Below are 27,858 nucleotides of genomic sequence, written 5' to 3'. Positions count from 1 at the left end.
GTGCCCAAGAAGAAAGAAACTTCTCCAGTTTCCTGCCCTTCGAGGGTGTGGTGGACCCTGAAGCCCTGGGGACCGAATCTGGCCCTTTGGCATTTCCCATACAGCCACACCTCCTCCTCCGTGACACAGCCCTTGGTTGCATTCCCAACTTTTGCAAACGTATTTTCCACGCCACAAGGTTGAAATGCCTCTCCTAAGCCTCATTTAATGGCAAAAGGAGATTTAAGGCAAAATACATTGCCATTTCTCTTCTTTTCCCATCTATCATTGCATTACGCCTCCCCCCTAAAATAAACTTATCTGAAATAGAAACTGGCCCCCAAGCTGAAAGAGATTTCCCACCCTTTCTGAAGCCCAAGGGCAGGAAACATGCAGACTATCCCAGATGTAGTTGGGCTGCAACTCCCAGCAACCCAAGCCAGGGATGAAGGATGCTAGGAATTGCTCTTCTTAAACATCTGGAGAGTCATATGATTCCCACCTTTGCTGTGCACCATGCAACTCTGTATGCACATCTCCAAGTATCTTTGGGCAACTATTAGGGATGGGTCCATACTTTCCCAATGTCCTGATTTGGCAGGCAGGGTCCCAGTTAATCCTCCGCCAACCCATTTTTTCAGCTGCTTTTAAAATGTCCCAGTTTCTCTCCTACTCTCCCCCCTTGTCTTCAACTTATTTCCGTTGCTGCAAACTGACCTCAAAGTGCAAAAGGAGTCTGCACAAAATTATTTCAGAGGGGGAGAGAAAGGAGCAGAGTCTTGTCATTCCCAGGAAACTCAAGCAAAAGCAAACTGCTGCAGCCTCTCCTAGCTTGTGTGTTCCTCCTCCTTGATGCTCCTCCTTGGCCATCTTGACCTGATGCTGTCAGGCCACAGATATCCTGGATTTCACCTTTGAAATGATGGAAGGGATGTGAATCAAGGCCCTGCTGCTATTGCCTGTCTTTATTTTAATGTCATGTTTTGCCCAATTGCTATAAGCAGTGATGGTCGGTAGTGCTTAGCTACCGTTTTATATTCCCACAATATCCCAGAGTAACAGTGTGAGGAATTGTAGAATGCTTCAAATGATGGATAGACCCAGCTTTCCAACTAATAAACCAGACTGGAAGACAGGGCTACACACAAGGGCTTGATCCAAGGGCCCTTTTGTGCCACCAATCCTCTTCAATAACAACTCTCACACCACTCATTCCTGGGCTGGTCCTCATTTCCCAGCCCTGAGTCTGGACCCGACATCTTTCCCAAGACATAGCTTGCAGCAATGTTCTTGCTGTGTCCTTCCTTCAACCTCCACCGGAAACCTTTGTTGCAAACAGACGTGGCATGAAACTGGCATAACCAGTGCCAGGAGGGAAAACGAAGGAAAGAAAGCTGGTCTCCTCTCTTCCAGCAGTCTGCTTCTGTTTAAGTACACAGTCCTGGATTTAATTCCAATTTGACACCCAAGTGCTGGCATCTGCATGGTGGCTTTCAGAAGACATCTGACTCTTGATGCCCTGGCCCCAGTTCCTTGCCCTGGCAGACAAGACGGCAGCAGTGGCCATGCTCAGGTGGGACATTAATGCATTTTACTCCCGGACAGTAAATTGCACCCCTGGATCCCATCCCTGATTTATAACAGCGGCTGCAGGTTTCTGCAATGCAATTGGACAGGGAATCAAATTCCCTTACTCTTGACAATATTGGGGCTATATGCCAAAACATCTGGATGGATCAAAGGTTCTGCTCTGATATGAACAACCAATGGGGTCAGCCCAAGATATTTTGCTTAGAGCATCAAATGTCTGATAGCCTTTTGGCTGAAGAACGGGGTATAAATACTATAATAATAGTAATAAAAATAATAATAAATGGGTGTACACTCTATAACCAAATTAAGGTGAACATCATTCCATGCCAGATGAATCAATTCAGCACACTGAGCTGGAAATCCCACAAACTGCAAGAGTACCATGCTCAACAACTTAAAATGGTGACAATATTTCTGGCTCATAGTACCCAATGGCATAGTGTAGAATAGCGGATCTTGGAATTCAGACCACATTGTGGTCCAAAGAAGTAACCTTTCCATCCTTTGCTTAAGGAGAGGGTCAGCCCTGACAACTAGCTAGCTGTTGCTGCAGGAATGTAGTCTTTGAAAGGAAATTATCCCCATTGCAAGCATGCACAAGCAAACATAAACACACACACCTGTTCTTTGCTGGAAATGGCACCCAAAAGTTGGGGGCTGAATGAAGGGTGGTGGGTGGGGAGGCGTGCTTCCCTTGCCCCGATGCAAGGCATCACCACCTTGTGGCCCCGGCGTGGGCGAAAAACATGTCTTCCTTGATTGTCTTTGGCAGTGTATTGGTGAAAATGAAGGATTAATCTATCCCCAGAAAGCCATTGGGTGAGTCAGCCTCATCCGATTGAGAAAGAGTCTGGAGCAAACCGTGCAAAACTGACTGGGAGCAAGGCCAAGTCCAGACTGGCTTGCGACACTGGAAGACACCCCTTCCCATTACTCCTCCAACCCACATATATGGGCAGCCATGCCATCCTCTGGCCGGTGGTTATTGACCAAGTAAATTGTCCCAAGTGCATGAATGTTTTGTCAGAAACCTCACACTGGAATCAAAATGCGACCAAACATTGAGACAGTTGCATGCTGTTTAACTTCCGAATGAGCAAATGCTCAAGTATGTGGGTTGTATTTTTATCCAATTTTCCCCTCCCCAAATACACATCTAATACCTCTCCAACTACATATTTTTCCTTCCCAGCTGCACATTTTGTGTCCAACTGCATGTAAAATAATAATAATAATAATAATAATAATAATAATAATAATAATAATTCCACAATACCTTGTCTCATATCTGCTTCAATTCTGGAAGAGAGTGTACTGGCAAAAGTTGCCCAAGGCTTCCCCTGCTTGTCACTGACATCCCTGAAGTGCTTTCCTATGGGATGTGACACCCCTGCAGTGTAGCCCACATTGAACATCAACAGCAGCAGCAACCCTGAATTGCAGGTGCGACGTGGAGAATACCTAGATAATCCAGGTGGGACTGGATTTACCTTCTTGTCGAAGGAGTTGTGCTCTGCACAAGCTCAGAGACCGCTCTCAACATCTTAAAATGCCAATGTTGAGCCATAAACATGGAAAGACTTGATAGCCCTAAAAAGCCAGAAACTTACCTGGGACAAGTTCGGAATACCAAAACCCATCTACCAGGTCAAAAATGATTTGGAGGCACACAACAACAAATGTCACACACTCCTCAAGGGAAGACATGGTCAACACCCCCTCTGAACATATCTTGCCAAGAAAATCCTGGGATAGGAAAGCTAAAAAGTGACTTGCACCCACACAACACAGCAAAGAGCACATCCTCTTAGCCTCAGAGGAAGGCAAGGGCAAACCTGCTCTGAACAAAACTTGCCAAGAAAACTCTGTGATGGGGTCTCCAGGAGTCCAAAACAACTTGCACCCGCACAACCACACTCTCTCAGCCTCAGGGATAGGCTAAATAAAACAAACCATCTCTGAACAAAACTTGCCAGGACACCCCCCCCCCCCATGATTTTCTTGGCCAGCTTGGTTCATGACAGGGTTGCCTTAGTTAGGGTCTCCATCAGTACTCTGGAACTACTTGAAGATACACAATCACCAATGTCACACTCTCTCAGCCTAAGGGGAAAGCAAAGCCAAACCCCTTCTGAACCAGTCTTGCCCAGAAAACCTTGTGATAGGGTCTCCAAAAGCCACACAGCACACAACACACCCAAAACAGCCATGGCAAGAGAAAGAGTGGTGGCCCCAAGGAAGCCTGGCATGGAGGAGGGTCTCTCCTGGAAGGACACTAGGCATCCAGGGGCTTGGTGCCCACCTTGAGGGTGCTCTTCACCTACCTTGGCAGCATCCACTGGATGGAGAGTGACCAGGAGGGCAATGCAGAGCCAGCCCAGGAGGGTAGACCCCCGAAGGCATCCTTGATCCATGGGGATGGCAGGAGGGGACTGGACTCTCCCAGGGAAGCCTCTGCTCCTTCTCCTTCTCCTTCTGCCCATCCCTCTGTCCTGCTGGGGCTCCTGCCAGGCTCTGAGCCGTCCAAAGCCAGCCAGCTGGACAAGAGGGAAGGAGGAGGAGGAGGAGGAGGAAGAGGAGGCTTGGCTTAAGGAAGGAGGGCTTTCTTCCTGCCTGGCCTCCCCCTTGGCCTGGACAAGGGTCCCTCCCTCTTGGGATGGGTCTCAGCCCAGCAGTCCCTTTGCCTAAGGCCGGTTGGGGTCTTCCTGGGAATCCAGAGGGCTGGGAGGAAAGGCTCGCCCAGAATTAGCAGCAAAACGTTGGTAACCAGGAGGAAAAAGTCCAAGGGATTTTTTGGGGACTTCAAAGCCCAGAATCCCCAGCCTGAATGCAGACTGGAGTACAGAGCTGTGAGTGTAGTGGTTGAAGCACTGGAGTCCCAGAGGTTCCCAACATTGCTGTTTTTTGAACCAACTCCCAGAAGCCCCAAGCAGCTTGGATCAAACAGCTGGGAATTCTAAGAGCTGGAGTCCAAAACATCTGGAAGACCAACTGCCTTGGACTATCAGCCTGGTGGAGTGGTTTGGGCATTGGGCTGAGGGAACAGGGTTCGAATTCCTGCTCAGCCGTGGAGGTGACCCTGGGCAAGTCACACTCTCTCAGCCTCAGGGGAAAGCAATGGCACTTGGAAAAATCTTGCCAAGAAAACCCCATGATAAGGTTGCCTTAGGGAAAGGACTTGAAGGCACACACCAAATCCCTTATATATCTGACTCTTGCCTGGCATTTCTTTTTGGGTGGTGATCCTTTGCACTGACCTGCTGAGTGGGTTAAAAAATGCCTTGCCAAGGCTGTGGTCAGGGAGTGGTTGGGGAATCGGTATTTGGCAACAGGTGCAGAAGCGCCCACCTGCTCCAAGGGGAATTGGCAAAGTGGGAGAGAAAGGAAAGTTCTGCAGACTTCTCTGGGCGGCTGTCCGAACCTGGTGGGTGGCATGATGCATAGCCGCAACCCTTGCCAACTACAAATGGGTGGGGAGGTGCCTAGGGGAGAAGAGAAAGGAACCTGGAACAAAGTGGTGCCATGAGAAGCCAGGCCCTGCGGAGGAACCGGGGTCCCGCTTGATGCGCCTCCAATTCTTCGGCCCATGTTCAAAGCAACCTAACATCTGTGCATTGAATTAGTCCATGCATGGGTGTGTAAACAGCTGAGTGGCTTTGGAGGAATTATAGTGCTGGCGCCGGGGCTGGCATGCAAAGATCTCTGGAGGGCCCAAAGTCTCCCCTCTCCTTTTTTCTATGGGGCTGGCAGGGCTTTTGGCTTGGCAAGGACGCAGCAGATGTGGGTGCAAATGCAGAGGTTGTAAAATATTTTCTTTGCAGAACTGTGCTGTATTGTCTATCCAGATTTTGCTTATTTGTCGCAGTCAGTAGCTGTTTGTAACTGGTTTTAATTGTGTCATTTATATTTTTACACTTGGCAGCATGAGCTTTCGTATACTTAAGCCTACAGTTGACCCTCCACATCTGTGGCTTTGACTTTTGCAGTATTGATTAATATCATGTTCTCTCTAGCAATCTCTTAAGTCCTCCAGAGAAAATTTGGCTGGAAGTTGACTATAAGAGTTGTGCTGGACAGCCCAGAAATTCCTAGAGAAAACACTTCTCTGGGCATTTGTAGGTTCCCCAGCATGAGTCTAGGATCCAATTCTGGCAAATGCTGGCCATAGAGTTGCATCGGAGGATCTAGAGATTCCTAGAGAGGGGTTCTCCTAGGTAAAACAAACAAAATAATAGTGCTTTTTATGTGCAGTTTTTCCAGATTGACATAGGTCCTTCACCCCTAACTCCAGAAAACGTGGAGGGACCACAGGAGGAAGTAGACTTAGGTCTAGGAAAGCTCATGCTGCCAACTTCTTTCTTCAGTGAGTCTCAAAGGTGCACAAGATCTCGCTACATGCCAATTCTACAGACTAACATGGCTATATCTTTAAATTGTTTTAACTTTTGTAAGCTGCCTTGAGTCCCAGACTGGGAAAAAAAGATGAGATAATAATAATAACAACAACAACAATGAGGATGATGATGGTGTCACCGTTGTTTGGTGATTTCCAAGCGTTTGCGCACCCTGTTGTTGTGTGCCTTCGAGTCGTTTCCAGCTCATGGCAAGGCCTGGGCTGAGATTGCGGGACTTACCCAAGGCCACCCAGTAGCCTCCCATGACCGGGCAGGGATTCGAATCCTGGTCCTCAGAGTCCCAGTCCAATGCTTCAACAGTAGACCAAGCGGGTCACCTTTGCCTGCCATGAGGAAAGAAAACTGAAATGTCCCTGACCATAAGAGCTTGAGGTTGTTATGTTTATTTCCACTCCTTTTCCAGGGGAGGACAGCGCGGAGGAAGGGTCCAATGCTGCCATCTCCTGTTCATCTCTTTCCCTCTTGCTACCTGAGATATATCTACACTTGGCCCTCCATATTCGTTGGGATTAGGGGCAAATAATAAAAACACTATGTTTTGACCTGAGAGGACGCCTCTCTAGGAATCACCTCTAGGTCCTCCAGGGCAACTCTGGGCTCAACATCTGACAGACACTGACCAGAGAATCGGGCCGGAGGAGATACAAAGGCCTAGCAGAGTATTCTCTCTAGGTCTTTCAGTGCGACTTTTAGTTCAGTGTGACTTTTAGACCATAGAGTTTCACTGGAGGACCTAGAGATTCCTAGAGAGAACATATTAATAAAGTCCGTGACTAATTAAATCCGCAAAAGTCAAATCCGCAAATGTGGAGGGAAGAGCGTAGTCATACAGTGTAAGTTTCATATACACTTATCCCTCCACATTTGCAGCTTTGACTTTTGCAAATGTGATTATTCACGGATTTCATTCATGTGTTCCCTCTAGGAATCTCTAGGTCCTCCAGCGCAACTCTATGGTCAACTTTAGCTAAAAGTTAAAGCACTGAAAGACCTAGAGATTGCTAGAGAGAACACTGCTCTGCTAGGCCTTTGTAGCTCTTCCAGGGCAGTTCTATGGCCAGTGTCTGTCTGACGTTGACCATAGAGTTGCACTGGAGGACCTAGAGATTCCTAGACAGGTGTCCTCTCAAACCTCCTCTGAACAAATCTTGCCAAGAAAACCCCATAATGGGTTCGCCTTGGAGCCGCCATAAGCCCTAAAAGAGTCTGGGCCCCAAAACAAACTCCAACTCCCAGAATTACATAGCTTTGACCCAGAAAAGAGTTAAAGCGGCGCCAAAGCGGGTTATTTCTCCAATGTGGACGCATCTAGAGCCTAGAGTTGCAAGGGGATATTAATATTAAGCGGGCGGCGATTAATATTCATTGTGAGGGGCGGGGCTGAGCGACGTCAAGCCCCGCCCACGTCCAGCCCTTTTTCTCATTTGGGCCAAACCATTATGCTTTTTTATGGGGGGGAGAGGAAAGAAGAAATGGTGGAATATAAAAAGGCGAGGAGGGAAACGAGAGCTGAGGCCTAGCTCTCAGGAGGAGGAAGAGAGGCCCAATTAAGGAGGAGAAAGTGGGGGCGAATTACTTTAGGAGGGTTTTGGTTTCGTCCAGAGGCGGCACCTTTACTCCGACGCCTACGTTTCCCGGCTTGCACTGCGCGAGGGAAACCCCACACTGAGGCCAAGGAGGCGTTGGAGCCCTCTGCGCACGCGCAGTAGAGGGAGAGGGCGTGTGGTAGGGCCTCTCCCCAGACTACGTTTCCCGGCGTGCCGTGGGCGAGGGGCGTCTCTTTTGAGCGGGGACAAGAGGCGGAGCTTGAGGCTCCGGCGCAGGCGCAGAAAGGCGTCGGTGCCGAGAGGGGCGTGTGTGCCGGCCTCAGTCAGTCAGTCGGCGGCGGAGGGCGGGCGGAGCGGACGCGTCCCCTTCCGAGTCAGTGTAGAGGGGGAGTAACAACAGCCCTAATCATACCAGGAGAGGCGCCGCGAGGGAGGGAGGGAGCGCGGGCGAGGCGCGTGGCGGCAGCGGCGGGGGCTGCGATGGGCGCTCGGGGCGTCGGGCGCAGGGGGCACCTGTCTGGGCCACTGCCGCTGCTCCTGCCTCCGCCGCCCTCCACGCCCTCCTGACCGCCATGGAGCTCGAGCCCGAGCCCCCGCCGCTGGGAACCGACGCGGCAGCGGCACGGAGGACCACCCTGCCCCCGCCTCCGCCCCCTCCGCCGCCTCCGCCTCCTCCTCCTCAGAACGGTACGTCCAGGAGCCCCTCTCTAGCCTTGTGGGCTCTGGGGTCCCAAAGGAAGGGAGCGGGCTCTGCTCACCCAAGCGGGGCTGGGGTCTCCCCGAGATCAAGGGGCTCTGACCCTGGAAACAGCCCCGCTCCCCCCCCCCTTTATATCGTTTGTTTGTTTCTGCCTAATCTCAGAGGCTCAGCGTAGGTCCCTTCCTTCGCTTTCCTTCTCTTCCTCCTTCCATCCTTCCTTCCTTTCCCGTCCAAAGAAGATTTCCTCCTTCCTTCCCTCTTTCTCTTTTCTCCCTTCTCTTCTGCCTGCCCTCCAAAGCCCAAGGGAGAGCTCTTCCTCCGTCTCCTTCTCCCTTTATTTGCTTCTCCTCCTCCTCCTCCCCTCTTTCCTTCTTTCTCTTCTGCCTCCAAATCATTTCTTTCTGCCTGATCTCAGATGCTCCAGGTAGATGTCTTCCTTCCTTCCTTCCTTCTCCTTTCCCCCATCCTTCCTTCTTTTCTGCCGGATCTCAGATGCTCCAGGTAAACGTCTTCCTTCCATCTCCCTCCCCCTTGATCTGCTGCTTCTCCTTTCCTCTCCTCCTTTTTCTGTCCCAGACCGTTTGCTTGTTTCTGCCTAATCTCAGATGCCCAAGGGGATTTCTTCCTTCCTCCCTTCTCCTTCCATCTCCTTCTCCCTTTCCTTCCTCCTCCTCCCCTCCATCCTTTACCTTCTTTCCTTTTCCACCCCAAATCTTTTGTTCGTTCATGTATTTCTGCCTAACCCCAAATGCCTAGGCTGGATCTCTTCCTTCCTTCCCTCTAAAGGCATTTATTATTGATTGCTAAGCGTTGATGATGATGAAGATGATGATGATGTTAACTGCCTTCCAGTGAACCCGGACTCTTGGTAGCCCTATGGATGAGGCACCTCCAAGGCCCCTGTCCTCCGTTGCTCTTCTTAGGGACCTCCCTGACTGAGTCCATCCATCTGCTGCATGGTCTTCCTCTCTCTCTCTCTCTGCCTTCCTCCATTTTCCCTAGCATTGTTGTCTTCTCTTTGGGGCCATCCACAGCATCCCCTCCATCTTCTCCAGTCCCACATCTCAGATGAATGGGTTTTCTTCCTATCTGCTTTCCTTACTGCCCGGCTCTTGCATCCTTATGTGGCGAAATGTGGAATCTAAAGGCTTGGACCATCCTGACTGGAATCTATCTTTCTCTCTCCCTTCATGTTGTTCCTGTGCTTTCCAGCCGAGGCGAACCTGTTTTCTGGGCAAGGTTTGTTTAGAGTTGGGGGATTTCCTCCCGGCCACCGAAGGCTAAGAGAGCAGATATCCATGCCCAAGTGGGGGATTTGAGCCTTGTCCTCTCAGCAGAGTCTTCCTCCAACCTTCACCCCACTCCTCTGCCCTCTTTGTTGCGGTGAAATGCCTTGTGAAGTGGGACTCATGGCCGGCCTGTGGATGAGACGCCTCCAAGGCCTTGTGTCCTCAGCTTATGGACTCCAGGCCCATCTCCTGATCTAGCCTAACCATCTGGCATGCCACCTTCCTCTCTTTCCACTGCCCTCCTTTCTTAGCAGCCTGGTCTTTTCTAATGATTCGTTCCCTCCTGATGGGGCCAGAGCACCGCAGACTCACTTTTATCATCTTGGCTTCCAGAGAGAGAGAGAACTGAGAAGCTTGATCTCTTCAAGGACCCATTTGTTTGTCTTCTTGGGCTGTCCATGGTATTCTCAGTGTTTTAGTCTTCAGCCCTTCTACCCAGATATTGCCTGGTATGTCCTCTTCCCCCCCAGCCTTAGCTGGAATCTCTTTCTCCCCACTTTGCCTGGAATCCCTCTCTTCAATTGAGAGGGATTTCCCACCCTCCTTCCTCCCCCTCAAACCCTGGGCTGCTGCCTTTCTCCCAACCCAAATTCTTCAGCCCTCCCTGGCTTTCTCCCTCCTGCTGCTGCTGCTGCTGCTTTCCCCTCTTATCAATGATGCAGAGTGTGTTTGTGTGTGCGATTCCACTGTAAATGGGGCTCCCTGCCCCACTCCTCCTCCTCCTCCTCCTCCTTTTCCTTTGAAGGGCCCACTTCCTCTCCGCTGCCCTGGTCAGTGATCAATCTCTCTTGCAATAGCAGCCTCAATGGCGTTTTGAATATTTTATAACACCCGGGATTCTTCCTCTTGAAAGGCAGGCGGGATCAATAAAATAGGAACCCCATACAAATGCAAGGAGGTTTATATTGTTATGGGAAACTTGGCAGGGAAACGGAAAGGAACAAATATCCCCCCTCCGCACACTCAAAAAGAAAAAGACCCCTGCTCACACAAAACCACCATCACTCCCCCCTGGCCTCCTTTTTTTCTCCTCCTCTTCCTCTCTCTCTTTTCTTTTCTCCCCTTCCTTCCTTTCAAAATGTGTTTTAAACCTCTTGCTGCTTGTTTTGCAACACAGCAGAGGCCTCCTTTCTTAAAAACCCTTTAAAATCCATGATCTGTCCCTGTATTTTAACGCTGTAGAGGTCATCAAGATCCATATTGCTTTTGCTCCCAGCCCCCTTCCCTCCTTAAAGTACTCAAAATCAGGCACAAAGTTAAGGCAACAACAAACATTAACCGTCACTTACTGTTTTCCTTGGTCAGCTGCAATCCAAAACACCTTTCTGCCCTTCCTCTTCTCCTGGCCAGCTGCAAATGTTGCTCTTTCTCTAGTGTTGAAAAGGAGATGGCAATGTTAGAGGACCTGGACTTGTGCTTCAGTCTCTTTTATATTAATGGTTGCTTGCCAGTGGAACAAAATCTACATTTGGGGTGAATAAGCAATTTCATGGTTGCTGGGAAGAGTTTTTGTCCTCCGGTGTTGCTAAAACTCCTGAGCTGATTGTGCAGAGGTTTCCAAAAGCATCCAAAGAAATGAGCTTAAATCCATGCATGCAAAAATAAAAACCAGTTAATTTTTCTGTGCTGCTAAATATATTTCCCCCTCCATCCTCGTTTTTTATGCTGCAGGAGACTTACAGGGCTTTGGTTCCCCATCCTCCCCCATTGGCTTTTAATGGTGCTTGCAACACAATTGTGTGCATCTTTGCTAAGAAGTCATCTCAGTTGTATTCAGCAGGGCTTGGAGAGCCTCAAAAGCATGTGTTGGGATTGTAGCCTTAATCTGGCTGCAGAAGTGCTTAAAGTGATTTCAGAGCAAGCACAGGACTAAACCTTCAGTTGGTTGCTCCTCATTATTGTTTTACAGCTGAACTGAACCCTGGTTGTATTTGGCTCAGTTTTGTATTTGAAATGCTGATGTTAGTTTTTAGGCTTGCATTGTTGTCTACAGGAGAAACATTAGTATTTAAAATAACTTTTAAAGTGCCTTTGAGTTTTTAAAAGAATTCTAGGCTGAAAAGTAATTCAAAGTCCGGTGCAATTATGGCCAGAATGAGGGCTTTCAGTGGAGTCCTAAAGCTGCCAAAATGGCCCATCAGGGACCTTTGTGAAAGACATTGGGGCACATGTGAACCTCCTCCTGTTCCCCTGACTTCAGTTTTCTGCTCCACTTTCAACCCAGTTTTCTCCAGGGGTGAAAGAGGGGGGAGTCTGGCTGTATCTTGTAAAGATGCTATGCTGCTTATTTGTTCTTTTAACTTACATCGAATTGTGAACTATTTGCAGGGGTTTTGAGACACCTCTAGTCTTTCTAAAAATCCTTCAAACAGAAGAGAAGAGACTAGTTTTCCATATAGGATCAAGGATCATCCTGAGCAGCCATCATGGTAGCCCAAAGTTTGAACTTTTGCCTGTTCCCATTAGAGGTGTCCTAAGTAAGATTACCTGTCCTTTCTCATTGGCCATCTTGCTCATCTGTTCCTGATCCCACAAAATATTATTTATTTGCATGCATGTTCCTTTGAATATATATATCACCCCTCTGTGCTTGCCAGGTCCCATGAATGTGTGTGTAAGGCTGGCTGGATACTAATGGGGTGTGTGTGTGCGCACGCACCTTCAAATCACCTGCCTACGTATGGCTGCCCCATGAATATTATCAGGCCTTCTTAGGCAAGGAATGCGCATTGCTTTCCTCTGAAATGTAGCCTATAGCACATGGTATTCCTTGGCAGTCCCTTATACATGTAGGGACCAGGTCTGACCTTGCTTAGCTTCCAAGATCGGATGAGATCTTGTGCCTTCAGGGAAGTAAAAGCAGGTTGCATCTGTATACAGTCAGCCCTCCTTATCCACAGATTTTTTTATCCACTGAGTCAAGCATCCATGGTTTGAAAATATGTTTAAAAAGTATAAATTCCTGATAGAAGCCTTGATTTTTCCATTTTATATGAGAGACACCATTTAGCTTTTCCATTTTATTTAAGGGGGCTTGAGCATCCACGGATTTTGTTATCCATGGAGGAATCCTGGAACCAAACCCCAGCGGATTAAAAGGGTCCACTGTATTTATTAGTTACTGGTTTTGCCCCAGTGAACTCTGTACATGGCTCACTTCTTCCCCTAACCCAGTACTCCCGAAACTGTGCCCTTTAAGAGATTTTGGACTTCAGCTCCCAGAAGCCTCAGCTATGTTGGCCAACAGTCTGGGATTCTGGCAGTTGAAGTCCAAAATCCCTTAAAGAGCACAGTTTGGGGACCACTACCCTAACCATATCTAAATAACAACTCCAGCTCTGTCAGGTAGGTCAGGCTGAGCGAGACAAGCCACTGTTCTGAGGCTCATCTAGTGATTTTTCATGGCTTAGCAGTGACTAGTTAGCAATGTCTCTGCTAAGGTCCAAGCTTACCTTCATTCTGTTTACTTCCTTATCTTACAAGTTAAAGAATTGTTCTGAAAAAGAGGCATTGCCTGATCTTCCCTTTCCTTTGCATTTTGCCCTTGTATAAGTTCCCTTTAGGGCTGATAAGGCAATTGTTCTGTGAGCTAAACTGAACGCTGGCGCCTTAAGGAATGCCTTTCCAAAAAGGGAGAGGGGGAGGCCTGCACTTGGATCAGTTATATAACAAAATAGTTGGCTATCTTATCTATATATAATCTCCTGTTTTAGGCTCTAGGTTGGATTAAAAGGCCCATAAGGAACGTGGCCGTCTGCACAGATTTCTGTCTCGTGGCCGAGTAACTGGTGAGGACTCAAGGAGGAGGCCCTTCTCCTGTTTTAAGTAGATTAAACCAATTTAGTTCACTGTTAACTTGATTCGTTCACTGCAAATTTTAAAAGTTATTTTGTCATTCTGTAGGAAGTGTGATTTTTTCTTCCTTTTTACAAGCACTTGTCCCGGTGGCTTGTAGTAGTAGGATAACTCTATAGTTCTAAGGATGTTTCTGTTGCTAGAACTTGCAATCAAATCTGTGTTGTAAATGAACCCCTAAAAGTTCCTTCAGTCTTCCCTAGCCTAGCCAGTGGTGAGGGATGCTGGCAGTTGCAATCCGGATGCACCTGATGGACCATGCAGTCTCCATCTCTAGGCTGTATGATTTGAGACAGACCCTTGCTGTCAGTTTGCAGCTAAAACAGTTTGGCCGGAGCATGTGTAGAGGGCAGAATCTGTTCTGTGTCTTCAAAATTCCTTTTGCTGCCTAAAAGAAGCCTAATAAAATTCACCTTTTTTACGGCATATAGAGATATAGATACACAAAGAGGCAGCATTGGAACAATTTTTATGAAAAGATTTTCATCTTGTATGCATTTTGGAGGCAAAACCTTCATTTTAGTAGTGCTGCTGTGATCCCTGAAATAAAGGTGAACTTTTTAAAGCTCCCCCTTCTTGTCTGCAGCTATTGAAAAAACAGATTTTATTTTAAAAGAAGCAGGTTCATGAAATGGCCCAGGGCATCATCTGAGAGTTGAAAAAGAAAGCTCTCCGTTTAATTTGGTTTCCCCTTGCTCTAAAAGATGTGTTAATGTTGTATTAATGAACTCTTGTCCATGAAATGGGAGAATGCCTCTCCGCAGTTTTATGAGGGAGAAGCCCCGTTGTGGCCGATCCTGTAAAGCAACCCCAGGGACTGGAATTTTCCAAAGGAAAACAAGATGGGAAAACATGGGGTCTGTCCTGTAAGCACCGTTTGTTCCTTGCAGGTCTTCTGATCACTGAGCAAGGAACTTCATTTAAAAGTACTATAGATGGGGTAAAGGAGAGCGCAGAAGAGATCCTGTTGATCAACTGATGATCTGGATAAATCCCTTTAGGCGGGGAGTTGCAACTTTTAATTAAGAGCTGTTTACACAGAAGGCATGCTCAGGGGTTTGTGGAGAATGCCGCAGCTGAGCTGAAGTGAATTCTTTGCGGAATTAAAGTAGCCTTTTGATTCTCAGCTGGGGCACAGAGAGCGAAAGAAAAAGAGAAAGAGGGATGACAATAGCGTTGCTTTGGGAACTTTAATTGAGAATTTGTAGATGGGACTCTCCGAGGTTTGACTTTGTTGCCTGTAAGAAAAAGGAATGACAAGTTTCACTTCCACATGCCTTATAGCTTGTGTCAGTGGTGTCATCCGTCGTTATCAAATTCCCTTCTTTCCTCCTGATCTAACAATTGGCAAGGAAGCTGTTTGCGGCATCCTTTGTACAATATTTTACTCCTGTGTCCTCATTGCAGCCTGGGAGAACAAGGGGGGGGGGTAATTGCTGTGGTTGCCATGTGTTGTTGTGATGTTTTTATTTTATTCAAAGTGAGTAACCTCTGCAGGGTTTGGATAGCATTTATCACTCTTGGGTAACACTTCCAGCAGTCAAGCAAAGCCTTGGACCAAGCCATCTCAAGGGGAGACTGCAGATGGCTTTTCTTTCTCTCTTCAGGAGGCTTGGACCGGGCTTGGAGTAGGATGACAATTCCATAGCCTTTGTGGAGCTATAATATCTCTGTATTTAAAAGTGCTGGGTAGTTCTTATGGGAAGCTGTGCAGGGGATTTGTTTTCCAGTGCATCTGCTGCCACAAGTTTCTGTAAGATCCTCAACTCTCCAACTTTTGCTTGCTAAATGAACAGCCTAAAACAGTTAACTTGACTACCACTCCTAGAATACCCCTAGCCAGCATAGCCAGGGATTATGGGAGCTGTAGTAAGAAAAAGAAGTAAAAACTTCTGGCTTTTAAACTAGAATCCAAAGTCTACTGATCAGAGCCAAGTGGAAAATCATGGCTCATTGGACAGATGCACAGCCTTGAAATGAAGGAACAGGGTGCCTCTGAACCCACTCCCTGCACAGTGTTTTCTGTTCAGTAGCAGCAGCGCTGAGCACACATCCCTTCAAATGCAAATCCATTCCTAATCTTCTTTCAGCACAACCTGCAACTCTTTTTGCTGCTGGTCAGCAGTGGGGGAGTTAAAAACTCTTGCTGCTCATAGATCAACTTGCAGATTTGCTTTGCTTTCTGTGTGTATCCCCGTTGCAAAGGAGCAAGGCCAGTGACTGTTGTAAACTGCCAAGCCCAATAGGAGTAATGAGGGCATCATGGTGCTTTGAGTCATACGTTCAAGGGACTGCTTGGAGTGACCCATGGGACACAGGAGGAGACTTTCTTTTTTTCTTTTTCTGGGCTGTGGATGATATTGACCAAGGGAGGAAGTATTGAGAAAACCTCCTTGACACGTACCCCCTTCCCTCGTATGTTGCAAGCCTGAACAAGCGAGGGTCTTATCACAGGCCTCATTTGCAAACATAATAAAAGCGACGGACGTGACACAGAGGTATTTACTGCCCGGAGCCTGTGTTGAACCAAGGCATTGGCCAGGATGCCCCAGCTGTTGAGAGAATTTCCCCAGTCAATCTGCAGCCTGTTGTTCTGTTCTTGAAACTGGTGGCCACAGGGCTTCCATCTGCTTTGTAATATGTTTGGAATTTGGGTCTCAAGCAGCCAAGAGGGAACATAATTCAGTGGCAGACGATTTCATAGCTGTCTCGGTCTAACTGGAAATGCAAAACATACCTAACTTGGAAGAGCTTGGGAAGCCAAATGAACTCCTGGCTGGGGCTTTGTACTGCTGACGTTTCTCGTGGCACGTAGCAGGAAGACGGTGGTTATGCTTGGTCTTCCCCTCTGTGTCTTTCTGGCCTTCCGTTTCTTGAGCTTACCTCTGGCGAGGGGGGTTGCAGAAAGCATGGAAGACAAAGCTACTTAGTCCTTGTGGGGAGCGAGCAAATGAAGAGGGCTTTGATTAGGAGGATATTATCTAGAGGGAATGTCCTGGATGCTGGCTGTATGAAAACATTTGCCTCCTCTTTGGAGGACATTCCTCCCTTTGTGCAGATGCTCAGTGGTAGTGCCACAGTTATGGAGTCAGAAGTTGGCTAATGAGTGGGAAGAGCAGAGCCCAAACCTTCAATAAATAAGACTAAAGCAGGAGCCTTGGACTGACCTTGAATCAAATCAAGGTAAATATACTGCTTTTGTTCAGTGGAGAAAAGCTGGACATTCCTGTTGCATTAGCCAAAACTTGGCCTGGTGGCCTTGTGAGTGGGGGGCTATATCTTTGCAGGGCAGAATCTGACCACCACTTTGCTTAGTGTCCGGGGAGATATGACTCCATTGAGACCTCAGGCATCTTGGGAGCTGAGTTTACATCAGAAGTTGCTGATGCTGGGAACAGGTCCAGGGCTTAAATGTGTGTTTTTGGACTCTTGGCATGCAGTTGTGAAAGATCTTTTGATAGCTTCCCAGAGATGCATTGAAGCAGGTTGGAGAAATGCCCTGCATTCTTCATTGCCAGGGTAGGAAGCAGCCTTCTGCTGTGTCAGATTCCTGGTCCATTTACCTCAGTGTTTGTCCCAGCCTGACCAGAAGGTGTTGCTGAATCAGACCTGCAAGCTTCTAAATGCAAAGCGTATGCTTTACCCTTCAGTCCTCCCCCCCTTTTTTCATTCCTTGAAGAAATACCAAAGAGTTCCCTGTGTGGCGAATGCGAATGCAGCATCCTAGTTTGGCCACTGAAACTTGTTAACAGACCTGTCACTTAAACCAGCAGAGCAGGTTCTGTGGAAAGTTTAGCCTAGTTTGAAAAGGAGGGTTGAACAGATGAGAGCACAAGGAAGCCATCTCCTTGAGGTGCATGCAGGATGGTTTTTGTCCAAGTAGTCCCTGCATGATGGAAGACCAACCTTGTATTTCACAGCTCAGCCTTGCATCCTTCCAAGGTCCTAAAATGAGTACCCAGCTTGTTGGGGGCAATTAGCTCACAGTTGTAAACTGCTTAGCGACTGCTTAGTGTGGTATGTAGCGGTACAGAAATGAAGCTGCTATTGTTATTCATTCCCCTAATGGGCACAGAACTTGAGCATTCCTTGCCATTGACTATGCTGGCTAGAGCTATGCTGGTAGTCCAACAACATGTGGAGGGCTTCATGACTCCCATTCCTACTTTATCAGCAGCTTGTCAGGGAAGTGGCTTTTATGAACTTGCTGACTTGAAGAAATTCCCTTTTTGAAGTACCACTCTCTGAATCCCAGTAGCCATGTTGGCTGAGGGATTCTGGGAGCTGTAGACCAACAAAGGAGCCTTTCCAAAGCTTTACTTAAGGCTGCTGGTGTGATGTTCTCGCATGATTCTCGCCCTCCTTGTGCCATTAAGGCTGTTTCTGTTGTCCATCTGGGGCTTGAAATGAGCAGGGGCTACGGATGGGGTTGGGGGGCTTCCCCATCCTCCACAGATAGCCCCTTTGGCTGTAGGATGGGCTTCTGGCTGGCAGCTGGTTTTTATGGAGAGTCTTCTGGCAGAAGGCGTGGGGACTCACTTGCGGGTCCAAGGACTTCATTTTTAGAAAAACATCCAGTTGGTCAGCCTGGAGCACAGGGATCTCTTGTTTTCAGGTTGCAAGACAGAAATGTGCTTGTTTTCTCTTTGGTAACTGAGCCCTGTTTTTATTCTTTGGACCGGGGTCTCTTCTCACTAGGCCGCCTTTCACTGTTGGTCTGCCCCCTTTGTGGTTATTGAGTCAGCCTCTCTTTTTCCATCTGGGATGGGGTGGCCTCTTTGTGCCTTGTTCTTCGACAGCCTTTGTTCACTGGGCCAGAAGAGGGTCTGGTGCATGAACACAAATTCTGACCAGTGTGTGGAGGGGAAGCAGAGGACAGTTGGCCTCGTACTCAGATGACAGAGTCAGCCCCCATGTTGTTGGTCAAGCGGAACCTGGGCCACCTGTGATGGAGGGAGGGCAGGAGGGTGGGTGGGTGAAGGCCCCTTCTCTTTCTCTCTGATATGTGGGACAGCGTGTGTCTTACTCCTGAGTAACAGATGAAAGTACACTGCATATGAGGAGAGCTTGCTGAGAAGCACAGAAGGCTCTGGCATCAGGTGGAGGAGTTGCTCTGCCAATGGCAATTTTAGTTGCTGGATTTCCATTTTCACTCTAGCTGTTGGCCAAGTTTGAAAGCCAAATGGTCATTTGGCACAGCGGATGTGTCATTTGGCAAGTGAGTTGGCTGGCCGACGTGTCGGAAGGCTTTCCCCCTTCCTTTTCTGTTTCAGTTGTGTTGAAAACAGAGGGCAAAACTATCAGTCCTGCAGGGTTTTGTCCAAGATATTTCTGCAGCCCTTCATGAGGCTATGGAGCTGGTGCTAAGCTGGGCTAGGCTACTTGCAAGATTTGAGGTGAGAAAAAAAGCTTTTACCATTTTGGGGAGTTGAGCTCCCAGAATTCTTGCTGGCCATGCTGCCTGGGGGATGCTGGGAGTTGTCTTTTTTGTTGGTTTGTTTCCAAGCTCTGAGGCTAATGTGCCTCACAAACCAGGGAGCTGACACTTGGTTTTCAGTTGTGCAACTCCCAATGTGCAAAGTGAATGTTTGCACAAGAGTCCTGAGGCTGTGCAGGAACCCCGTTGGTGACCTATAACTCCCCCCACGGTGATCTTGGCTGATGGTGGTTGCAGGCGGGTGGCTGATTGTAAGTCTTACAAAAGCATTGTCCTTCAGGATGACACGTAGGCCAGCCTTGGAGTGGTGGGAGCAGGTTGGAGGGGGCAAGGGGAGGAAAGGGGGAGATTAGCTTGGAATGGAGCTCCTGTGGCGATTGTTCAGGATGACTCTCCTTCCTATCGCCTTGGGCAGCGTCAACCCATTCAAGCTTTTCAGGTTCAGAATCCCTCTGGAATCATCCCACACTAGCCTTGCCTTTCTTGTCCCCAGCACTGTGGGCACTTAGTGATAATGAGAGGGTATCTGCCTTCAGCTTCCCTCCAGCTCCTTCAGCCGGTCACTGAGCCTTCGGCCTGACCTACGGGTCATTTTTCAATGGTGCACTTGGTCCTTCTCCTCGTAAAAAGAGAAAATCTGACCGCTTGCCTACGTGTGAAAAGAATGTCAGCTGGAGCAAGTGGGGGCTGAGAGTAAAAGCCAGCCTCTGCAGAGGAAAGCTGTTTACTGTCTTTCTGTTTAAAATATTGATATCCAGTCTCTGAAGTGTAGCTTTTTTAAAAAAAGGCAGCATCCACCAGAAAGTTGGAAAGAACACCAGTAGATTTAAAAAGCAGCAACTACCCCACAAAAGTGTTTTAAAAATGCCAGTTAAGCAGTTGCATTTGTACTGATAGTTTCTTCTGGTGCCATGATAAGAGAAGCTGCCACCCATCTCTCCGAGCTTTTTCCAGAGCTTACACAGAGAAACCCAGAGATCAAAAATCCAGCATTAGGTTTTGAGGTGTGCTGTTCAGCGTTTGAAACCAGGAGTACAATGAGACATGGAAACAGAAATCGCTTCTTCCAGTGTCCTGCGAGCGCAGGTGAGACAGAATAGCTTCTATTTCCCCTTCTAAGATAAAAGGCAACCCTCTAGATATTGTTGGGTTGCATCTCCCAGTAGTCCTCACCACTAGGAATGCTGGTTGAGGGCTGTTGTGTGTTGCAGTAGGCTTTGTCTATCCCTACCCTAAGAGAAAATGCAGTCTGAACAAGATCAAAGTGGAATTCCTTCCAAATCTTGCCAGCCTCTATTCTGTTGCTATCTTTTCATACCACTCTGCTTGTCAAGTTTGTGTAATTGCTTGAAAAAGAAGTGGATAACTTTCTGGGGATTGCTTTGTGGGTCTGGTTAGCTAATTGTCTTTCTGCCCTGAAACCTGAGAGTGGTGTGGAGTTCAAGATGAGGCATCTCTGTTGTTGATCTGTGGGCTTTCTTAAACTCACATCTTGGACAATGGAGATAACGCTGGAGAGGCACTAATGACTGACTGGGCTTAGCTGGGGATTGGTCCCTTGGCTTTTCCAGGGAACTGCTTCCTCTCCAATTTTTTGGCTTTTCAGTCTAGAAACAATATGCTTGGGGAAAATGCCTGGTCCTTATTTTGGCAGCACCCTCTTTATTCTTCTTAATGTTAGTCATCAGAGAAAGATCCTTTGATTTTCCCAAGCAGATGGTGTGGCTCAAACTGGCAAACCTTGCACAAACTGACACCAGGTGGCCAGGTGTTTTGGCAACTCTTGGCAACTCTTTGCACAACTAATAAACTTGTACCATGTGGCGTAGTAGTCTTGGTTATCTGTAGTAATCCATACTATTTTCTTTCTCAGCTAATTTTTCCATCCGCTTGATGTGAGAGAGACATCTCTGGCAAGGAGCTTTCTCCTCCATTGGGAAGCATTCTTTGTTGATAGTATCCCGTAAGGATGCCTGTCTTTGTTTTTCAGGGTTTTGCCGAGAATCTTCCTCCGAAAATGAGCCACCTTCTGGTAAGTCTCAAAATGTCCCCCTTCCAACTTTTCCTCCATTTGGGAATTTGAGTTTTCTCTCTCAGAGGAAACTCTTTGTACATTTTGAATAATTTTATGTTTGCCTGCCCAAGCTGGCACCCAGTGAAAGCGTCATCATTCCCTCAACCAGCGTGCCCATTGGCCATGTTGGCTGGTGGGGATGATGGGAGATGTACTCAGGCATATCCAGTAGTCAACAGCATGGTTCAGTATGTAAGTGTTCAGTGTTGCATCTTATTTTTTCTTGCTAACACTGTATATTTGTTATTTGCACGTGTTATAAATATGGCTTAGATTAACAAAAAACAGTGTACACAAGTAAAACAAAATATACACAGTTCACAAAGATACAATTCACAAATTAACACACACTCTTTATGCAGCCCATGATGTAGATGTCAATATGGATCAAACATAGAAGACTTGTAAAGGTCTTTTATACGCAGGTCTGAAACTAAGAATAGATGGAGCAGGTTGAATATCTGATGGAAGAATAAATGCCACTAGAGTAATATGAGGACTGCTCTCGCTTCTGTGGACATCTCCATTCACCTGCCTGCCGATCGATCGATTGATTGCCCATCTTTTCCCTAAGAATGAGGGTCTCATTACAGAACTGTGTGTAGTTCCAGATCTCCCTATGTATTCTTTGGGTGCTGAAAACTGACATACTATTGATATAGGAGAAGCGTTACTGATGGCAAATGATACAGCAGATGATACAAAGCAGAGAAGCATCCCAGCCCTTTTGCTGATAGGGCCAACCATCCCCTGACAGCCAATGGTAGAATTGGGTCCCCAGATAAATTCTACCCAGACTATCCTTCTGCCAACAATCACATTCCCCACCACTTTGGGCTGGGGTGCACCCACCACAAGTTGACAGTTTAATACTTTTACACTTCTGGACAGCTGTCAGCATTTGGTAATGGTGTTAGGAAGTACGCCAAAATCCATCTGTCTGGTGGTAGAGGCCCAGCTCACATACAGAAGAGATACGAGTAAAACCACAAAACATATTTAGAAAGTTTAAAATAATATTAAACTATCTATTGAATTAAAACCATATTGAATGTTAATTTTAAAACGTAGCTTAAAAACAGTACAACTCCTATTACACAAATCCCATTCTGTAAAGAAATCAGTTCCCAAACGACTGCTGGAATAGAAAAGCCATTTCTCAATGATGAAACGACAGCAAGGAGAGATAGCCCAGCCCAGCATCCCTAGGAAGGGAATGTAGAAACAGCCACAGAGAAGACCCTGCCCCACATTCCCCCCAAACGGTGCTTGTGTAAGTGATGGGAGTGATAGAAGCATCTCCTCTGAAGATCTTAGAGTTGAGGCAGGCTCATATGGGAAGTTATTGCCAGGTGGGATGAACTGCGTTGTCTTCAGTTCCACAGTAAGAATCATGTGGAATTCCCAATGTGGGCTGAGGAAGCCAATGAGGGGCCTGCATGGTTTTGCCTCTGTGGGGTGGCAGAAGAGTAGCCCCCAGTGGGAGCCTTCAAAGTCAACTGCCTCTGTCAGAGGTTCAGGCTAAGTTCATTTCTGTGGGGAAGGCCCTCCACTTCTCCCTGCATGCCCCCCTTACCCCACTTCCATTAGCATAAGCCAGGACAAGGGCAGTCAAGGGGTCAGGAGAAGTTCAATCCGGGGCAACCTTTTCCTCCCCTGCAGTGTTCCCCAATAGCCCCGATCCTGCAGTGCTGGCCAAAACTTTTCTTCTCCTCCCGTGTTTACTATACAGCTGTAAAACTCGAAAGAACCAAGAGGCCAGGCGTGACCCAAGGGGAGTTGGAGCTGGAGTCCCGAGAAGAATAGGTAGCATTGTTCCTTAAAACAGGAGAAATAATTGATTTATGTTATGGTGCCCAATTAGGCTGTAAAGTAGGAAGCGCTGTAAAGCTTCCCGTGGCTTTGCAGCAGCCCAGAGGAGGCACCCCAATAAAGGTCATCAGCTCGGCAGGGCTAAATTATTAATTCCTTTCATGCCACTCAGCCCTTGTAAACAGTACATAATACAGGACAACAATTGCCGCTGTTCACTTATGGGCCAGAGGAAAGGGCAAAGGGCACCAAGCTGGACTGGCAACAGCTGGTCTTCAGAGTCAAGCAGACTTTTGTTCTTCATCCCCCCCCCCCTTTTTTTTTTTTACTGCAGGCTAGTTTCCCTAAAATTTTTGCAGGCTCTTATGTCTTTCTCTCAGCCCCTCTCTTTCTCTGCACCTGAGGTCTTGGAGGGAGAGGTAGCATTTAGCAGAGCTTGTGTTTTGGCACTGCACAATGTAGGGGCTTCTGAATCCATCCGAGTTCAGTTTGCCTGCTGTGGACTAGGTTTGTTTTGTTCTTTTTAAGGGGGGAAGGATGAGGTCCTTATGTTCAAGGAATGTTTCTGCTACTGCTGAAAGAGACAGAATGAATGGGACATGGTTTGTTTTTAAAGCCACTCTTCCAAGAGCTGATCATCACTTCCCAGAGCTAGTCTGGCTCTTCTTCAGAGTTTGGATATGTTACTTATCTGGGATCCCATAGCCATTCAGCTTTAGGATCCCATAACCATTGAAGTACATAGCCATTCTGGCTAGGAGATTCTAGGAATTGTAGTCTTAAAAAGATGTTTTTCCATACTCCACCTGGGAGTCTTGCATGACTGTTCACATTCAATTCCATCTTCCTCCATGTAAATTGGATGTGAGCAAATCGCATCCCATGCGCTACATTTAGTCTCTGGACCTCACTTTGTGGCCCTCAGAGCCTCCACCAAATCCCCATTTTAAAAAATATGCTATGATTTCCTTGCTGTTTTTGTGCCAAAGCCACATAGAAGCCCCCTAAATACATGCAAACATATGAATATACCCCCACCCCGACAGGCACCACAATAGTCTTGTTTTTCGCCGCAGTGCCCGCTTCTCGCTGCCATTTTGGGAGGGCCGCAGAGGGAGCATGTGTCTTGGCTTGCTGTGGGGAGACCTTAGGAGGAATTGGCCCTAGCTCCCATGTAGTTGCACATTTATGATCTAAGTGTTCCCCTTTGCTTGGAACAGGTCCTTGCTAAATTGCTCTAAAAGCCTACAGGTGTGTGCGTTCCTCTTCCAGATGACATTTTTCCAAATGACTTCTCTCCTTGAGTTGTGGGTGGCTTTTTGGCACAGGCTTGCCCTGCCATCTGGCAAAAACCTCAGGCAGCTGGTTCTTTTTCTTTGAAGCGGCAGTAGGTAACCCCTGGAGGGGCATCTGTTGACCAGTATTGCTGCGGCAACTTTGAAAAGCCCCCTGAATTGACCTTGTGCCGATTTAAATACTGGGATTGTACCATTGACCCTTAGATTTCCCTGTGCCACAAGTGGACAGCTGTGTGAACTGAGGCCAGAGGGCATCATAAACCTTAAAAACATGCCTGCTTTATAAGAGGCAAAGCTAGGCGAACCCTCAGAAGTCCATGTCTAAAAGGTGCAGTCAATGGGAAGGGAATCTGCAAAATGTGCTGAGACCAGAGCTGCTTCCCAGTTTTTCTCATTGGTTGAGTCATTTTTTGTCATCGTCTGCACAGATAGGAATCACAATGTCCCCTGGCCCCATCCATACAGATGTTCTTTTGAAAAAAAGAGAGAGAGAGAAAGAAAGAATTGTCACTCTGGTTGTCCTTTATAAAAGTCCCTGGGCCTTGTTCAGCTCCTAAGCATTACAAAAACGGGTTTTGCAAAAAAAATGGAAGACTCTCTTGTCCACCTCTATTTAAGGGAGGACTATTGCTGCCCATGAGAGCGTAACTACCTCTTCTACAGGGTAATTGAAACAACAAAGAAGCCTAAGGTTGCTCTTTGGGCCAGGAATGAAGGGCTGGAAATGCTGCCAGTGGCCATTTTATGATGGAGATAGAGCCACATAGTGAGATTTTTTCAGTGGGAGTTAGCAGAAAGTCAGAGGTGCCATTTCCTCTTTGCTGTGTCCAGCCCCTAAGGGCCACCATTGTGTCCATCTGGGTTTGCTTTATTTATACCCCATGGGGCTCTAGTGTATACATGTGTGTAAAGTGGGGCAGAGGCTGGGCATCCCATTTTTCGGTATAACATTTACTAGTGGTAGAGGAAGTACATGTTGCCTGGGCCCTGTAGTCCAGAAAAACAACGGTTTAGACACAGTGAAAAGGTTTATCCATTTCTAGTTTGTTTTGCTGCTCAGATGAACAGAAGAAGCAAAATAGGAGCTTCCAGCACCTTCACATCATTGCTAGGATTCCTGGCTTAAAGTTATGTACTAGCTTGGACATTTAAGTATGCAAAGGGATCTTGTAGCACCTTTGAGACTGAGCGAAAGAAGTTGGTAGGATGTGAGCAAGGGAGGTAAGTGGCTTTCCCAACTCTGCTGGACAGAAAGACTCAGTTATTTGTTCCTGCAGAGTGTATCAGACTCTCCTTTCCTTCTCTTCCTAGCTACTGATGTCGAACAGATGAACTCCCCTTCCGTGCTTCCCTTGAACGCTGGCAGTAAGTACCACTTCTTCTTCCTCTCACCTGGGAGAAACTGGCGAGGGGGTCTTCCTGTCCATGCCTGTGCTTTGTGAGCTCTGTTGAAAGGTGACACAGCGTCTTCAGTAGTGCTGCCTGGAAAGAAAAGGGCATTGAGAAAGCCCCAAGGCCCTGATTACCCCGAGGTTTGGCCACCTCCCCTCCCAGTGAATCAGTTCCTGAAATTCCGCATTCGGTATAGCTGGGAACTCCTCTGGTCTCCATCTAGTGGTGACAGACTTGTTTATTTAATGACTTGTTGGTAGCTATCCGCTAGGTGGAGATCTCTGGCTCCAAACACTGAGAGGGTTTAGGGGATTGCGCTGATTCCTGCAGCTTTGTCTGTCCATCCTGGCAGCTTTGGGGATTACCTTCAGGCTCTTGTCGTTGTTAATGACAAGATGGGTGCACAGTTAGCTTTGAAAAGATACTCTGGCTTTCACATGCACTCATTACTCCTTGCCTCCAAGACGACTTGCCTCCGAGCCCAACTCCACACCCTCCAGAGGGTCTGGAGTATAACTCCCATCATCCTCAACCAGAGTACAGTTTAGGACATTGCTTGCTGTCTAGCCCCATCCTTGGTCCTTGTCTCTTCTGGTCTGTGATGGTGTCTGTAACTGCACAGGGTTAAATGACTCCCTTACTTGTCAATTGCCTGCTCTCTATGCAAAGCCAAGTGAAAACATGAGAGGCATAGGACTGCATAGGATTATGGGGTTGGGAGCAGAAGAGGGAGAGCTGTTGCCTTGGTAAACTTGCTGAGGTCTGATCTTGCAGAGCTGCTCTGATGAAACTCATGGCTGATGTTTATACCTGCCCTGTTGTTGGACCTTTCTGTCTCATTTTTAAAATAGGGCCTGCTCTTGATTGGGGTTTAGCAAAGGAGATATCTTCCACGTGGATTATTTTGTGTCATGGAGTTAGCCTAAGACTGTGCAAGGCTCTCCCTTAGTTTTTTGTTGTGTTCTGCTTTTGTTCCTTTTAAGACTGATTTTTGGTTGTAATAATAAAGTTAGAGTTGAGAACATAGCAGTAGCGTTGGTGACCAGGAATTGGGCAGTTCACAGAAGGACCACTGCTTTCCTTGAGAGAAGAGCTGCCTAATTTTACATTAGGTGTGGAGGCACAGAAATGGGTGGGTGGTGGAATACATTAATGTCTGAGCCAGATCTTAGAAAAGACCCCTTTTTGGACTGCCACTATCAAAATCCAGCAGTAACTCTTCGATGCTGCAGTCTGAGCTTGTGTTAAGGGCTCTGCCCTCAAATGTAACACTGGTATCTCAGATATGGCTTACTTTGGAGGAGAAGCATCTTTTCATCCACAAACACATAGGACTAGAATCGTGACAGGGTGCTCCATCCTCCATGTCTTTGTGGTTATCTGGTCTGCAGTTTGCATTCATTGGTCAGAGAGCTGGCTGAATCTGAAACCCACCGACAGCAATGAATGTTGATTGCAGCCGTTACCTGAGCAGATGCTCTTCTTGTGTTTCCAGTTCCAGCGACTTGCATCACTCAACTGATTTCTGTCAAAAATGCTTTCTCCAACCTGGTGTACTCTTGATTTGGACAGATCTGGAGGGTGCCATGTTGTGAGATGCTGTGCCAATGTCTGAATATAGAGGGCTGATGGGATCCCCCCCCCCTTTTTTTTTGTTCAGCAAGGTATTTCTGAACAGAAATAGCATATCCTGCACAGTAAATGTGCAAACATTGTGCATAATAACTCCCCAGTTACACTTTCAGTGCAGAAAACAGCCTTTTCTGTTCAGGAAATAATATTCCTGTGTAGAAATAGCACTTCCAGTACAGAAAATCCTGTTTTATGCATAAAAAAAAACAATGTGAATTTTGTGCAGAATTAGTACCAAGTTGGAAAGATTTTTACCAGTCTGGAATTCTTCTCGTCAAGAGTTTCTCAACACTCAAAAGACATTTTGTTTAACAATATTTTACAAAACCAATTCAAATATTCTTTCCATCGTAAGTACTGATTGCGAGGGATTCTGATATTTGGAGTACCAAAAAGTCAATTTCCCTGCTTCCGGTTTGGTATGGTCCCATCTCTGTAGTAAGGGAGGTGCTTTTTATTGTGTGTCACCCAAGACATGTTACTGATCGGAGGACTAATATGTGTTAAAAGTAAATAAATATAAAGTAGTGCATGGATGGGTCAAGAGGTAGCCAGTACCTACTAGACAGATTTCTTTGGTGCTTGAGAGAGAAGTTGAGACTGTGCAGTTAAAACAGAGGTAGGCTGCAACACAGGCTGCATATATACCCCCTTGTCCCTTTTCTCAGCTTCCCACAGGTTCCTACTACGCTTACTAACGGGTGGTGAAAAGGCATTACTTTTCCTTTAAAACTAGGAAGATGCACTCCATTCAGCTGGTTCCAAGCAGAATTGCTGTCCTAGGAAAGTTTCTTATTTGATTTTCTTGGGTTGACAGATCATACAGTGATCAAGG

The 27,858-nt window shown here is 47.1% G+C and overlaps 2 protein-coding genes across 9 annotated transcripts in view; one reads left to right on the top strand and one right to left on the bottom strand.

Annotated features, from left to right (window-relative positions):
- Nucleotides 1–27,858, bottom strand: part of LOC149307959 (olfactomedin-like protein 2A) — a 41,814-nt gene that overhangs the window by 11,323 nt on the left and 2,633 nt on the right. The window contains exon 2 of one of the 6 annotated variants that reach the window (XM_089534737.1): nt 10,813–10,891. Coding sequence is in view for 1 of the 6 variants with exons in the window: in XM_089534736.1 (XP_089390862.1) it covers nt 3,897–4,055 (159 nt within the window). In the remaining 5 variants the exon portion in view is untranslated. Of the gene's footprint in view, nt 1–696; nt 723–2,848; nt 2,926–3,896; nt 4,069–7,563; nt 7,635–10,812; nt 10,894–27,858 lie in introns of those variants that run through there. The other 5 variants (XM_089534738.1, XM_089534740.1, XM_089534736.1 and 2 more) reach the window with 5 other exon arrangements.
- Nucleotides 7,950–27,858, top strand: part of LOC149307958 (nuclear receptor subfamily 6 group A member 1-like) — a 56,614-nt gene continuing 36,705 nt past the window's right edge. For 2 of the 3 annotated variants that reach the window (XM_089534751.1, XM_089534750.1), the window contains exons 1-3: nt 7,950–8,221; nt 20,806–20,847; nt 25,311–25,364. In XM_089534751.1, the coding sequence (XP_089390877.1) occupies nt 8,107–8,221; nt 20,806–20,847; nt 25,311–25,364 (211 nt within the window). In that variant the 5' untranslated portion in view covers nt 7,950–8,106. Of the gene's footprint in view, nt 8,222–18,717; nt 18,775–20,805; nt 20,848–25,310; nt 25,365–27,858 lie in introns of those variants that run through there. The other variant, XM_089534752.1, reaches the window with a different exon arrangement.

This window comes from Sceloporus occidentalis, unplaced genomic scaffold (genome assembly GCF_023333645.1).
Source record: "Sceloporus occidentalis isolate IW3139 unplaced genomic scaffold, rSceOcc1.0.p SCAF_8, whole genome shotgun sequence".
Lineage (NCBI taxonomy): Eukaryota > Metazoa > Chordata > Lepidosauria > Squamata > Phrynosomatidae > Sceloporus > Sceloporus occidentalis.
Note: the sequence above shows the minus strand (reverse complement) of the source record. Positions and strands in the feature narration are given on the sequence as shown.